This window comes from Zootoca vivipara, chromosome 2 (genome assembly GCF_963506605.1).
Source record: "Zootoca vivipara chromosome 2, rZooViv1.1, whole genome shotgun sequence".
Classification (NCBI taxonomy): domain Eukaryota; kingdom Metazoa; phylum Chordata; class Lepidosauria; order Squamata; family Lacertidae; genus Zootoca; species Zootoca vivipara.
This window is the reverse complement of record NC_083277.1, coordinates 114402164-114417485: the sequence shown is the minus strand read 5'-3', so window position 1 is coordinate 114417485 and position 15322 is coordinate 114402164. Positions and strand designations below refer to the sequence as shown.

Here is a 15322-nt window from a genome sequence, read left to right as displayed (position 1 = left end):
AGAAAAACAAGCCACAGAGGAGACAGGCTAACACAGCAGAAAGAAGGGCTGTGGAGGAGGAATTGGAAAGGCCAGCAACCATGATCTGTTGGTTTTTTTAAAAACTGCATCTGCAAGGAGAAGGCAAAGAGAAGAGCAGGCATTTGAAAGAGTTGAAGACATCCCATGCTTGCTTGCTCAGAAGTAAGCGCCACTGAGTTCAGTGGGCCTTATTCCCTGTGAAGTGTTATCATAACCGCTTATGATAAACAGAGGGCAAAGGAAGAGACAGATTTGCATAAAACGTGGATTTGCTTATTAATGTGTATAGATGCCGATCTGGAAAATACTAACTAAAATCAAAGTGGAAATGCAGTTACACTTCTCACCACAGTGGAGAAGAAGACCATGATCTAGACTGGATCTAGACACATCAAAGAAACATTTCGGTTAAATGCGTTGCAAACTTTGTATGATAAATTGCGTTGGCTGACTGAGGTTGGCGGGGTAGTGCCCCATTTGCCCTAGTGGACCAACCTCCGCTGCAGTGTTCTAAGTGTTCCTTCTTTCCGCAGGGCAAAGGTGGGATCCTGGCCATGCTGGATGAGGAGTGCCTTCGCCCGGGCGAGGTGAACGAAGCCACATTCCTGAACAAACTCAACCAAGTCTACAAGGGACACCAACGCTACGAGAGCAGGGTCACACAGAATAACAAGCATATCATGGACAACAGCTTGCATGCGAGCTGCTTCCGTATTCACCACTATGCTGGCAAGGTAATTGGTGCTAGGAGTCTTTCTCAAAAATGTGAAATGAAGGAGGGGTCTGTTTGGGGAGTGCGGGGGGGGGGGGGTAGAGCAAGAGTAGCTCCCCTGCTGTGCTGGCATGTAGCCCTTGGAAAGGTGGAGAACCTTCAGCTGGAAAAGGTTAGCTACCACCCCTTGGTTAAAATATGGTTTCCTAAAGCTGAAGTGCCTGAATCCCTTGGAATGGTTTGGGAAATGTGGTGGGGAGCATGTGAGGTGAAGGAAACTACTGCTGCATGACAGCACACAGAGAAGCGTTTCTGAACTGTGGAGCTCCCTCCATGTGAAATCCCTCGCGAAGACCCACCAGGTCTTACAGAATCATAGAAACATAAAATTGCAGAGTTGGACTGCAATGCAGGAATCTTTTGCCCAATGTGGGGCTCGAACCCACAATCTTGGGATTAAGACAAGATATAATTAGGGAGAAGGCTTTCAGCCTAACCTTCTCTTGAACATGCTAGCCAAGTCTCCCATATTCCCCAGGAAACCCCCGTTTTTCCAGCTGTTCCCAGCCGATAAAACGGATTTTTTTTGTTTCCCCCCGGTTTATTCTGGCGTGGTGGCCATTTTGGAACTGGGTGGAGCATGCTCAGAAGCGACTTTTGATGCTGCTATGCCCAGTTCCAAATGGCTGCAGCATGACTTCTGGTGTGGCGGCCATTTTGGAACAGAGCAGAGCAGCATCAAAAGTAGCTTCTGAGCATGCTCCGCCCAGTTCCAAAATGGCGGCAGTGCTACTTCCGGTCTGCTACTTCCGGTCCAGTCCCATATTTCTCAGGCCGGAACTTGGCAGCTATGCATGCTAGTTTATTACGTGGATAAATATGTCATTTTTATTTTTATTCTATTTTGTAGTCTGAGGTGGTGCAGACCAGGCTTACTACCTTAGTCCCAGGTGGGCAAAATATACTGCAAGGTGTAGTGGTGGATTTCCCTTGAGTAAAAGGAGAATTGGACAGTCCTAGGAGAAACTTGACTTTCTAAGAAGGACTTTAGCACAGACAGAAAGGTTGGGAGGCCCTTGGGAACCACAACGGCGTGGGAGTTGGGTTGTGGGCCAAAGCACTTTGTTTCCTCTGAATGTGTCTGTTCTCTCATCTTCAACTTGAAGTCTTCCCTTCTATGTGCCTCTATCAATGGGTGATGCACTGTGTTCACTAAGAATGTATCTGAGAACTACTTAGGCACTGAGTCTTCTCCACCTCAGGTGACCTACAATGTGGTTGGATTCATAGAGAAGAACAATGACCTGCTCTTTAGAGACCTGTCACAAGCCATGTGGAAGGCCAAACACGTGCTCCTGCGCAGCCTCTTCCCTGAAGGGGACCCCCAAAAAGCCTCACTCAAGCGTCCACCCACTGCTGGTTCACAGTTCAAAGCCTCTGTGGCCACCCTCATGAAGAATCTCTATTCTAAGAACCCTAATTACATCAGGTAATTTGTGTGTGTGTGTGTGAGAGAGAGAGTGTGTGTGTGTGTGTGAGAGAGAGAGAGAGAGAGAGAGAGAGAGAGAGAGAGAGAGAGAGAGAGAGAGAAAACTGTGGATAGACATCTATTTATTTTGGAAAGTTGATTGTTCTATGTGCATTCGGACACTTCTTAAGATCTCATAACAAAATTTTGTGTGATGGTTCCTAGTATCAAGGAGCAGGCTTTCATCTATGTTTAGATACAATTCAGCACCATTTTTTATAAAGATGATGAACTGAACCTTTAAAGGTTGCACTGATTTTTTTACGTCTCAGAATTCCCAAGCATTGCTAGGTATGAGGCTATTAGTAGACTTACCGGTATCTTTGGATCCAGCCAGTTTGCTGACAGAGATGAGAGAGTAATCTCACTCAATAAGGATGTCCTCTTTGCTGCAGGTGCATCAAGCCCAATGACACCAAAAAGGCTGCTGTGTTCACAGATGATCTGGTTCGGACACAGGTGCGCTACCTTGGCCTGTTGGAGAACGTGCGTGTTCGGCGGGCTGGTTATGCCTATCGGCAGCTCTATGACCCATGTTTGGAGCGCTACAAGATGCTCTCCAAGGAGACTTGGCCAAAGTGGAAAGGCAGCGCCAGGTAGGGCACATAAACTGTGATGTGCTGGAGTGGTTGCCATCAGAGCCTGGTGGTTACATTCAGGGGTCAGCAGAATATCCATATAGTGGACTCATCCGAGGGTTTAATAATGCTGATATGGGGCTAGAGAGAGAAACTTGGAGGGCTGCATTTGGCTGCTGGGGGTGAGATCCCCGACCGCTGGGCTAGGCTTTGCTTGGAAAGGAAACATGTAGCACATTTGTGTGGTGATGGGGACAGATGCAGGTGGTTTTGGAGGGTCATCTCACATCATGGACTGACTGGCTGCAGCGGAGTGGTGGGAGGCAGCAGCTGGGGAACTCCCAAGGGAAGAAAGCTCAAAGCCAGGAGATTGGTGGTGGGACAACGATGAACGGTTAGAGGGAGAAGGGGGAGCAGACTGGGAGGAGGGGGTGTTAGAAGCAGGGTTTAGTGGGCAGGGGGAGGTTGGGGCAGAGAGTCCAGGCTCAGAGGCTGGAGAGGAGGGTGGCCAAGAGGCAGGTATGGGGTAGGCTGCTGAAGAATCCAGAGTCTCCCCCTCCTGCTGCAATCAGCTCCCCTCACCACCCTGGTCTCTTGGAACATGCAGGGAAATGAAAAGAGCAGAACAGAGGTTGATTGTGCATGGACACAGTCTACGATTGCTTGACAAAAACCCTGCTGAGGAGGGGACTTAGGAAGCAGTGGAAGGTGAGGATCTTTGGTCCTTGCAACTGTCTTTTTGGAGTTGGGATTACTGTCCTGCACTGTTTTAGTTTCTTTGAATAAAGAAAAAAATTCCTTCCAGTAGCACCTTAGAGACCAACTAAGTTTGTTATTGGTATGAGCTTTCGTGTGCATGCACACTTCTTCAGATACACATGTGTGTATCTTTCGTGTGTATCTGAAGAAGTGTGCATGCACACAAAAGCTCATACCAATAACAAACTTAGTTGGTCTCTAAGGTGCTACTGGAAGGAATTTTTTTATTTTGTTTCGACTACAGCAGACCAACACGGCTACCTACCTGTAACTTTGAATAAAGAGTTAACTTCATTCACACTCTGTTTTCATTGCTGACCTACACTTGACTCTGGCTCCTGACACCCCACTTTGCAGCTTCCCACTGTGTGTACATACACAGGCTCTCCTACCGTAGGCATAAGCATTTTGGATGTTACAGGCTTGTACCAGCTGGGTGACCTGGTCTGTGGTGGAGACCTGCAGTGCTGCTTGGCATTAGGCACATGGACAATAACACCCCTCCCACACACACCGAGTGGCCTTCCCAACCAATTAAGAGTGAGCCCAGGTGGTGGCTAGGCAATATCTGATCTCTTATGCTCCCCTTTCTGGTGCAGGGATGGTGTTCAAGCCCTTTTGAGCAGTCTGCCCATTGACTCCAAAGAACTGGCATATGGACACACCAAGATCTTCATCCGCACGCCACGCACGGTGAGCAACTGATGTGAGGACCAAGAGGGGAGGTCATTGGTTACCAGTTCTTCTAGTGGGAGGAATGAATGTTGCTCCTAGGGTTGCACCAAATATTTTTCACTTAAGGTTGCAAAAACAGATTTCAGTGGAGTGCAAGCTTCTTTCCCCAAACCCTAAGACTGTACAGATATTCACCCTTTCTCTCTATCTCTCTGTGTTAGTTGCCTTTTATTCCCCAGGCTCCTGCTTCTGTAGTGCCATTCCCCTCTCTTATTGATGCTTCTTCCTTCCGCCCCGTGATTACAAACTGAAAGATATGACAAAATATATGTCATCACACTGCATAGCCAACCATATTCGTCTATAGATGCTTCCAGACTTTCAATATTTTGTGGAAAGGGATTCAAGTACATACTGGAAATTTAGCACAACAAATCCACTTGGGGGGGGGCCAACAAAAGTGGACTTTTTGCAGTTGGGAAACTGACATGGAAAACACAATGAAAAGTGTGGAATAAGCAAATGATTAATGGGAAAACAGGTAAAAACAAATCAGGATGAATGCTCAATAAATCAACACATTTTTGCAACCAGTTTTCCCTAATATAATCCTCTTGTCTATGTTATTTTCATGAATATATTTATTATTACGCACTTTCGTGAACCACACCACAAAATTTGGATCAGTGTGAATTTCAAAGGATGGCTGTGTTTTGGCCCTCATATTGTTTCAGAAAGTGCAAATTTGATTTCCTTTTCAATGTGAACCGAGTTTAATTTCTACCCCAACTCTTTCTGGAAGTGATCTTCCTCTCACTCACACATTGTGGCACACTTGTCTGTTGGGAAAGTAGGATAGACTGCAGAAGATCAATTGAATGTGTGGCCTGGCCACTGTAGCCTTCACTGTAGTTGCATTTACGAAACCCATTTAAAAACACAAACCTATTTGCCATGCGTACGAAATGACCTTGGTTGATGTGGGAACCTGAGAATGGGAAATATACAAGGAGCAGAAGAAGTAATCTTAACCTCTTAGGCCCTGAGTATTTGTCTGGTAGGAGCATGAAGGAACATCAAAGCTAAGATCAAAGTTAATGCAGATCAGCTGTAATTTCTTGCATGGTCTGAACCCTATATTGGTGCTTTTCAACCTTTCCCCTCGCAGCTTTTTTATTTGGAGGAGAGACGCCAGCAGCGGATACAGGAGCTGGTTGCACTGATCCAAGCAACCTTCCGGGCCTGGAAATGCCGCAAGAACTTTCTCCAGATGCGCAAGAGCCAAATCGTTATCTCTGCCTGGTACCGGGGCCATGCGGTAAGATGCAGAGAGTGATACGCGTACGATTTTACAGACTTGGGTGCTTTTTAACTTGCAGACCCCACTGTCTTCTGTGTTTTGCAAGATCGACAGTAATGGGGCAGTATTAAATCATTGTCTTGCTTGCATCCATGAGAATTGGGGAAGGCTGTTAGATAGAGTGATACTTGGCTCCAGTTTAACAAGGGCATTTGCAATGCAGTTTGAAGAAATATTTGCATTCCATATTTGTTCTAGTTATTGAAAGCAAGAGGTGAAAATCACACCAAGACAAGTTCCAACCTGCCTTGATATGGCAGCAGAGTGTACGAGGGGGGGGGGCAGGGGCAGCCCTCACAAGGCTGCCTTCTTACTTACAACCAGTCAAGCGGGTGGATCTGGCTGCCAGTTTCCTCCTCCTTTGAGACTGTTGCTGTGAGGGACAGGGGATATCGCGAAGTCCCTCCCCTCCTGAGTTCAAGCCCGTCCCCGAGCAAAGGGGAAAGCAGGGAGAGTTCCGATTCCAGTGGGGAAGCAGGAAGTCGTGTCCGAGGCTCAGGCAAGGTAGAGGAGCCATGGTCCCAGGTGGGACAGGAAGGGGCAAGCAAGGGGGGAAGACCCATCCCTCCAACTCCAGAATTACGCAGGAAGAGGAGGGGCAAGAGGATGGGTCTGCCAAAGCTTTTGTGTTGGAGAAAGACGCGCCAAAAGCCATTAGGAGGTTCTGAAACCGACTGACAACATCGCTCCGTGTAAATAGCAATGACTTGAGCACTGTAAATACGCAGCACCAATAAAAGAATAAAATGCAGAGCTGCGTAGCGTCGTTACTCTGAAGTAGTCCACTCCGGCCACTGTGACAGCAACCTCCTAATCCTTTTTGGGCTACTTCGGAGTTGCCGGGATGAGCGTGTCCGAGGCGGAGAAGTGGCGGCAGATCGCTGAGCAAGCCCAGCTAGAACTGCAACAGCTGTCGCTGCAGGCGCAGGGAGAATTGAAGGCAGCTAAAGAGGAGACTAAGAAGGTCCAGGACGACCGGCTACAACTTGCGGAACAGGTGAGAGAACTCCAGGGAAAAGAGCAGCATTTAAGGGCGGTGGCGGTAGACCTCCAAAACAAGCTGGATGCAGAGAAAAACAAGGCGGGAGGGGCTCCCCAAGTCCAAGTGCTGCCAGGAAGGAGAGCAGGGACCCTTGTAAGCAAGTTCAATGGAGACCCGAAGGAGTTTCAGGGCTTTGAGACTGAGATCGTGTATGCTCTTGAGCTGCACCAGAATGAGTTCCCCGATGATGAGCACAGAGTAGCGTTTATTGTGGAACATCTCACCGGAGCAGCCAGGGAGTGGCTAAGACCATTAATCGCAACCAAGAATCCTTGCATGAAAAATGTCCAACAATTTCTAGAAGGTTTGAGGACGATGTATTCGTCCGATAGTCATTTGGACCAGACTAAGGAGGAACTGCATAATTTACGCCAAGGAAATATGACAGTTCGCGCATATTGGGCGAAATTCACCATGCTGGTGCACAGACTGGGGTGGGTTTTGGATTCGCCTCCCATGCAAGCTGCGTTTTACTTGGGTTTGAGCGAGGAGGTGAAGGATGAACTCTCGAGAGGTCCAAAGCCCAGTACTATGGATCAGCTGAGCAAAGCAGCTCTGGCGGTGGGGGTGAGGCAGGAATCCCGGTGGAACGACAAGCAAGCGACGCGCGCAAAGCGGGCTTGGTTCCCACGGTCGCAGGAGAAGCCACTCCCTCAACAACCCTTTCAGGCCACGCCTGGAGCCAGCCAGGACCAGGAGCCCATGCAGATTGATAGCGCGCGCGCGCGGGCTTTTCAAACCCCAGCGGCGCCAAGACGCAAGGAGGGAAGGGGCGGGAATTGCTTTCTCTGCAACTCACCCCAGCATCTCGTCAGAGACTGCCCACGTCGCAGGGAGTGGCAAGGAAAGGCGGGAACGGTGGTGCCCTCCCCCACTGACGCAGCACCACAGCAGGGAAACGGGAAAGCCTGGCTGCAGGAGACAAGGGGCAGCAGCCAGGCACAGTCAGCAGACAACAGCCCCAGCCCGCCCACCCGCACAGAGAGGTGCAGAGCCAGCCCACCCCTCCCAGAGCAGGAGTGGTTCTAGAAGTGACGCTAACGCTCCCAAATGGCTATCCCCTGACGGTCCTCGCCTTAATTGACAGTGGGGCGTCCGCCAACTTCTTCTCGAGAAGCTTTGCAGAAGAGCACCAAATCCAGCTTTTGCAGTTGGATTTTCCTCTGCACGTAGCAACCATTGACGGCAGGGAGCTGCTGGGCGGGGCCATCACACATCAAACCCCCCCCATGAGAATGACGGTGGGAAGGCACTCAGAGACACTGGCGTTCAACGTCACCACCATCTCAGACCCCCCCATCGTCTTGGGCATGAGCTGGCTGGCGCGCCACGACCCCTCCATCAGTTGGCACCAGAGGTGCATCACGTTTGGGTCAGACTTTTGTCTGGAACATTGCATGCAGCACCAACCAGGGGAGGGGCCTCCGATAGCCACGGTGGCCACCATGCATATCAAAGGGGGTGAGGCAATACCCAAGCAGTACTGGGACCTGCAGGAGGTCTTCAGCGAAGCGGAGTCCGACCACCTACCCCCGCACAGGCCTTTTGACTGCCAGATCAACCTGGTGCCAGGGGCGACGATACCCCCAGCCAAGCTGTACGCCATGTCAGACCAGGAGCTGGAGGATCTGCGCGCTTTCATCGACAAGAACCTCAAGCGGGGGTTCATAAGGGAAAGCAAGGCAGCAGGGGGCAGCCCGGTCTTCTGGGTGGACAGGAAAGACACGCAACAGCGCCGTCTTGTGGTGGACTTTAGACGGCTGAATTCGGTGACAGAGCCCGTGGCTTTCCCCATGCCCAGAGTGGATGATCTCCTGACAGCGGCACGCAGGGGCAAGATTTTCACCAAGCTGGACCTAAGGGGGGCGTACAACTTGATCAGGATCCGGGAAGGAGATGAATGGAAAACCACGATGTTCACGCCTCTGGGCTCTTTTGAATATCTGGTGATGCCCTTCGGTTTGCAAGGGGGCTCAGCATGCTTCCAGGCCTTCATGCACCACGTCCTGGGGTCCCTCCTCTTCAGGAAATGCTTGGTCTTCCTAGATGACATCCTTATCTACTCGAATGACCCAGTGCAGCATGTGAAAGATGTCAGAGAGGTGTTGCAACGCCTGAAGGAGAACCACCTGTATGTGAAGCTGGAGAAGTGCAAGTTTCACACCAAAGAGGTGGACTTCCTGGGCTACAAGCTGTCAGACAAGGGGCTGGCGATGGACAAGGACAAGGTGCAGGCCATCCTGGACTGGCACAGCCCCAGGACGCGCAAAGATGCCCAACGCCTACTAGGCTTCGCTAACTTCTACAGGAAGTTCATCAAGAACTTCTCTCGCGTTACGGCTCCCATCACGGACTGCCTGAGAGGCAAGCAGAAGTTCAAGTGGACACCAGAGGCGCAAGCAGCGTTCGACAGCCTCAAGAGAGTGTTCGCCTCAGACCAAAACCTGTTCCATGTGGTGCAGGACGCGCCCCTACGCATTGAGACAGATGCTTCTGAAAAAGCTGTGGGCGCAATTTTGTTGCAACTGGACGCCAACAGGGAGTGGAGACCCTGTGCCTTCTTCTCCAGGAAGCTGACACAGCCTGAACGCAACTACACAGTGTTTGATAGGGAACTTCTTGCGATCTACGCTGCGTTCCAGCACTGGCGACACTTCCTGGTGGGCGCGAAGCACCCCATCCAGGTGTGCACAGACCACAAGAACCTGGAGTTCTGGAGAACTGCCAGGGTGCTCAACCAGCGGCAGATACGGTGGGCAGAGTTCTTCTCGAACTTCAACTTCTCCATCCACTACATCCCGGGGGAGCAGAATGTCAGGGCGGATGCCCTCTCCCGCAAGCCAGAGTACATGGAGGAGGAGGCGCCACCAGCCCCAAGGCACATTTTCCCCCCGTCGGCATGGTCCTGCGGAGCAGCTGTGGTGAGCGAGGCAGAACTCACAGCACTGACGGCAGCGGATGAATTTGCCAACCGCATCTTCAGAGAACTGAGAGGGGGGAGGGAGCAGGCAAAAGACTTTGCAGAACGCAGAGGGCTGCTTTTCTACAAGGGTGCGCTGTACCTACCCACCACCCAGCTTCGACGTACGGTCCTCAAGCAGATGCACGACAACCCTACAGCGGGGCATTTTGGAAGGGACAAAACCGCTCACCTAGTCATGAGACACTTCTGGTGGCCAGGGGTGCGGGAAGATGTTCGAGACTATGTAAGGGGCTGTACCACCTGCCAGCGGGCGAAGGTGGTCAGAGCAGCGCCACCAGGGTTGCTGGAGCCCTTAGCCACACCACACAGGCCGTGGGAAGTGGTGTCCATGGACTTCATCACAGATCTGCCTTCGTCCAGGGGTAAGACTGCAGTGTTGGTGGTGGTGGACCTTATGTCCAAAATGTGTCACTTTATACCGTGTGCCAGGGCAGTCTCGGCAGAAGAGACAGCCAAACTGTTTGTTGATCACATTTTCAGACTGCATGGATTACCTTTAAGGGTTATTTCGGATCGTGGCCGCCAATTTGTTTCCAGGTTCTGGCGGCGGCTCATGAACCTCCTGCAGGTGGAGGTCAGCTTGTCGACGGCTAGACACCCGCAGACCAACGGACAAGCGGAGAGGGTCAACGCCATTCTGCAGCAGTACCTGAGATGCTACGTCAGCCAGCGGCAAACGGACTGGGTGGATCGCTTGCCACTAGCAGAATTTGCCTACAACAATGCAGTGCACGTCTCCACAGGGGTGTCGCCCTTTAAGGCCAATTACGGGCGCGACCTCAGATCTTTCCCAGAGAGGGAGAGGGAGGAGGAGGAGGAGGAGGGCCCACAGGCTGAGGATTGGGCAGAGGAACTGGAGACGGTGCACCAGCAGCTCAGAGAACACTTGGAGAGGGCCAAGGAAGCGTACAAAAAGGGGGCAGATCGCCACAGGCGACAAGGGGAGGTCATCAGGGTGGGGGACAAGGTGTGGTTGTCCTCGGAGGGCCTTCCCACCAGAGGGAGGTGCAAAAAGCTGGCACCCAAAAGGCTGGGCCCCTTCACGGTCACGCAACAGGTAAACCCGGTGGCATACAGGCTGGCACTGCCAGAGGACATGAAGGTGCATCCAGTGTTTCATAGATCGCTGCTGTCGCCGTACAGGGAAAGCAGCAGGCTCCGAGACAGCGAACAAACCCCCGAGGGAGGGGGGGAGAGGGAAGGCAGGGAGCAACTCAATGAGGCCACGGCCATCCTGGATTCAAGGTGGGGGGTGGGGGGACTGGAGTACCTCATGGCATGGGAGGATGCTCCACCGTCCCAGAATGAATGGGTCCCAGCCACTCAGATACAGGAGGAATTCTTGGTGGAAGAATTTCACGCCCTCTTTCCCCACAGACCCAAGCCCTGGCACATGGAAAGGGAGGGGGAGGAGGAGGAGGCACGGGAGAGCAGCTCACCATGGCGCTGGGAAGCGGAGTTTGAGGAACCAGAGGATGAGGTATGGGTGTCACCGAGATCCACCCAGTCAGAGGAAGGAGCAGATTGGCAGAACGTTTTTACCCCCACCAGCTCTGACGCCACGGACTTTTTGGGATTCCCGTCCGCCCAGGCGGAAGGGGGGGGCTCGCAGGACTGGGGGGAGGTATTCACACCAACGGGCTCGGAGAGCACTGAGTTCTTAGGCTTCCAGTCGTCACCGACACATGGGGGGGGCCTGGGGAGGGGTGAAGGAGAGCTTGGGAGGGGGGTGGATGTGAGGGACAGGGGATATCGCGAAGTCCCTCCCCTCCTGAGTTCAAGCCCGTCCCCGAGCAAAGGGGAAAGCAGGGAGAGTTCCGATTCCAGTGGGGAAGCAGGAAGTCGTGTCCGAGGCTCAGGCAAGGTAGAGGAGCCATGGTCCCAGGTGGGACAGGAAGGGGCAAGCAAGGGGGGAAGACCCATCCCTCCAACTCCAGAATTACGCAGGAAGAGGAGGGGCAAGAGGATGGGTCTGCCAAAGCTTTTGTGTTGGAGAAAGACGCGCCAAAAGCCATTAGGAGGTTCTGAAACCGACTGACAACATCGCTCCGTGTAAATAGCAATGACTTGAGCACTGTAAATACGCAGCACCAATAAAAGAATAAAATGCAGAGCTGCGTAGCGTCGTTACTCTGAAGTAGTCCACTCCGGCCACTGTGACAGTTGCCTTAGCAGAGGTCAGAAGATGGTGTGTGTGTGTGTGTGTGTGTGTGTGTGTGTGTGTGTGTATGAAACTAGAATTAGTTGGCCCTGCCTCAGGGCCGTCTTGAGCAGATCGCGCGCCCTGGTGCTGAGGGGCAGAGATCGCTCCGCCGCCCGCCCCGCCCTCGCAGGGTGCAATTGGTTTCTGTGCGGCTTTGCCGCGCGGCGCCCTCCTTTCCGGGCCGGCACCCAGCTTACCAGCCCCCGCGCCATGGTGCACTGCGCCACCAGGGGGCTATGAAGAGCCGTGCCTGTCATTTGCTCTGCCTGTCATTTGCTCTGGTGCCATCTACTGTTGGCCTCCTGGACTTCTACCCTACCAGTCTCAAGGGGCAGGAATCACCACTGATGACACCCTGTTTGTTCATGACCTGTCTGTCTACTAAAGTGATCATTTTATTTTGCAGCAAAAGAAGAAATACGGGAAGATGAAAATGTCAGCTCTTCTCATCCAGGCTTATGTCAGAGGATGGAAGGTGAGGCAGGTGACATCCAGAAGATGGTTGCGGCCAGGCCTTTAAAGGTTCTAGGGATCAGTTAGTTATATAGTCAAAGTAATTAAATAATATGCAAGATTTTTTTAAAAAAATTAATGTTCTGACATGATATATTCAATCATCATTTTATGCAACAAAATCTCACATATTCTTCAGTAGCCTGGAATTTTTTTGTCAGTTGCAGACAACTTAGGAGCTGCTAACAGGGGCTCAGATGCTAAGTACAGTAAGCCAGATGAGGCTGAAATGATAAGTTTGTACACTGTTGCCCAGATTTTGTTATATTGCCATTTCAAATCATTGAGCATGCATGCACATACTGCACATGTGTGCATGCCAAACTGGAAATCTTTCAGGGCAGAACTATATATGATGTCCAATGTTGTCTGAGATGTTATTAGTAATGACCAAGAAAATTGTAGGTCTTAGCGAGGCAGCTCTATCTTCCATTACTAGTGCTGGATTGAGCTTAATGGGGATTTTACTAAATGTGGTGTTGGGGGACTTTGACTTTTCCTGCACCAATGATGCTGTACGTAGTGGCATAACCTCAATGCTGGTGGAGTATTGGTGATGTACAGGAGCCGAAACTTGACTGTGTGCGGCAGGGTGTAGGGAGGAACAGGGCTTAGTTGGCATCCTGAGCTGTCTCGGACTTTAGCTCCACCTGTGACAATACAGTAGCATTACACTAGCAAAACAAGTTAAAACACTCCAACTGAGCTCAATGGAGACTGAGAAAATACTGCTCCTCTCATTCTGCCTACACTGCTGTGAAACAGCATAAGATTCCAATAAAGCTAAACTGATTTTAATTAACTGCCCATGCAATGGGCCCATAGAACTTCACTGCCCACTTCTGTGAGAAAGGATCTTGGGGAAATCCCCTACCCCCCACCCTGGGACCTACTCTCTGCCTGTTTGTTCCTGTATGCATGCTTCTTTGGGTGAATTCGGATGATTATGCACACTTCCAGGCTGTTATTATTTTGGGGTAGGATTCAATTACATAGTGGCAAACTGAGGTTACACAATTATAATTGATTGGGAGCTTTCACATAACAAACCTACTTCCCCAAAAGATCATATTTTTTTTACGGTAAGGAACGTGACTGCAAAATGTGGGATCAATACTTGTTCTAACTCCATCGCAAACAAATTAGAATGAATGCTCAATTAAAGAGGCAGCGTCACCTAATGTCTCTGCAAACAGGATGATTGCTCAATAAACAGGTTCTCTGGTGCCCCCTCCAGACTGCTGTTTTATTGTGGGTGTCTTCTGCAATATAAGGGACCCAGGTGGTGCTGTGGGTTAAACTACAGAGTCTAGGGCTTGCTGATCAGAAGGTCGGCAGTTCGAATCCCTGCAACGGGGTGAGCTCCCGTTGTTCGGTCCCAGCTCCTGCCAATCTAGCAGTTTGAAAGCACATCAAAGTGCAAGTAGATAAATACCTTCTGGCGGGAAGGTAAATGGCAGGAAGGTAAATGGCGTTTCCATGCACTGCTCTGGTTCTCCAGAAGCACTTTGTCATGCTGGCCACATGACCCGGAAGCTGTCTGCGGACAAACGCCGGCTCCCTTGGCCTATAGAGCGAGATGAGCGCCGCAACCCCAGAGTCGGACACGACTGGACCTGATGGTCAGGGGCCCCTTTATCTTTACCTTTACCTCTGCAACATATTATTGACACAGTAACAGTGAAATAGTGGTGAATTTATTCTGCTTTAGTTTGCTCTGTGATGTCCCCGGAATGCTACCATTCTATTGCTGTCCAAAGGGGCTACAGTAAAACAAAACCAGGACAGAATGAAACGCAACATTTGTGGTCAAAAAAGTTAATGGGATTTCAGCAGGAAGTTACGGGATATGCACAAACCTCAACCTCGGCCCTCCAGATGTTTTTGGCCTACAACTCCCATGGCCCCTAGCTAGCAGGACCAGTGGTCAGGGATAATGGGATTTGTAGTCTCAAAACATCTGGAGGGCCGAGGTTGAGGAAGCCTGAAGTAGTGTGACTAGCTCAAAACTTTTGCAGATAGTATTGAAGATGGTGTGTGATTGCCCTGAGAGCATCATGAGCACAAATCATCATGAATGTACAATAAAAAGATGTCTGGAGTGCCCTATTGCAATAGGTATCACATTTCAAGACATTGCGTGTAGAATTTTCCCTCCTGTTGAAAGATGCAGCTTGCTGTATGAGATTTTTTGTAAAAAAAACTCTTATCTGTGCAAAGTGGAATGCCATAGTTGCAGTCCATATGTTATAAGCTTGAGCTGTCAACTAATTAATGTTTTTCTTAATAAAATAAAATAAAATAAAAATAAAAAAATAAAAAGTTAATTGATCATCATTTTAACTGGTTACTAGATTAGATTTATATATGGACGCATGTTACAAAACATATTCCACCTAGGTATCTTTATGACATATTGGATGTATACAGTAACACAATTTAATAAACAAACACTACTCCTTATTGTTGGAAAGAAAGACCACATATTATCATTTGACTTTAAATTCCCTGTTAAAAAGTAATAAGCAAGAACCTAAGTACCCCAAAAACCAATAAAGGTGTGTGCCGTTTTCAGCCTCAGAGATGGAAAAAACTGCTCTTCCTGATTGAAAGTGACCGCTGCTTGCTGATTAATCAACTTAAAGCTTTTGTTGATTGATCTACTGTGTCAGCTAGGATAAAAACACTCTGTATTTGATTTTCCCTGCCTCTCTGTCCCCCCCTCCCCCTTTTTTTCTGGGCTCCTTTGGGGTTCTTATCTATCCGCTCCCTTCCTCCACAGTCTCGTAAACTCCTACGGCAGCTGAAGCACCAAAAGAGCTGCAATCATGCTGCCACCATCATTACTGCTTACTGGAGAGGTTATCAGGTAACAAATATGCCACTGGTGAACACGTCAATTACCCCTCACCACTTTTCTCATCCATTTGCAGTCCATAGCTAGGATA

General features: G+C 50.1%; 1 protein-coding gene across 4 annotated transcripts in view; it reads left to right on the top strand.

Annotated features, from left to right (window-relative positions):
• The window catches only part of LOC118076802 (unconventional myosin-Ia), a 68310-nt gene that overhangs the window by 36871 nt on the left and 16117 nt on the right, over window positions 1-15322 (top strand). For 3 of the 4 annotated variants that reach the window (XM_060272085.1, XM_060272083.1, XM_060272082.1), the window contains 7 exons: window positions 555-755; window positions 1996-2222; window positions 2657-2857; window positions 4198-4291; window positions 5442-5591; window positions 12268-12336; window positions 15157-15243. In XM_060272085.1, coding sequence (XP_060128068.1) covers window positions 555-755; window positions 1996-2222; window positions 2657-2857; window positions 4198-4291; window positions 5442-5591; window positions 12268-12336; window positions 15157-15243 — 1029 coding nt within the window. The remainder of the gene's footprint in view (window positions 1-554; window positions 756-1995; window positions 2223-2656; window positions 2858-4197; window positions 4292-5441; window positions 5592-12267; window positions 12337-15156; window positions 15244-15322) is intronic. The other variant, XM_060272084.1, reaches the window with a different exon arrangement.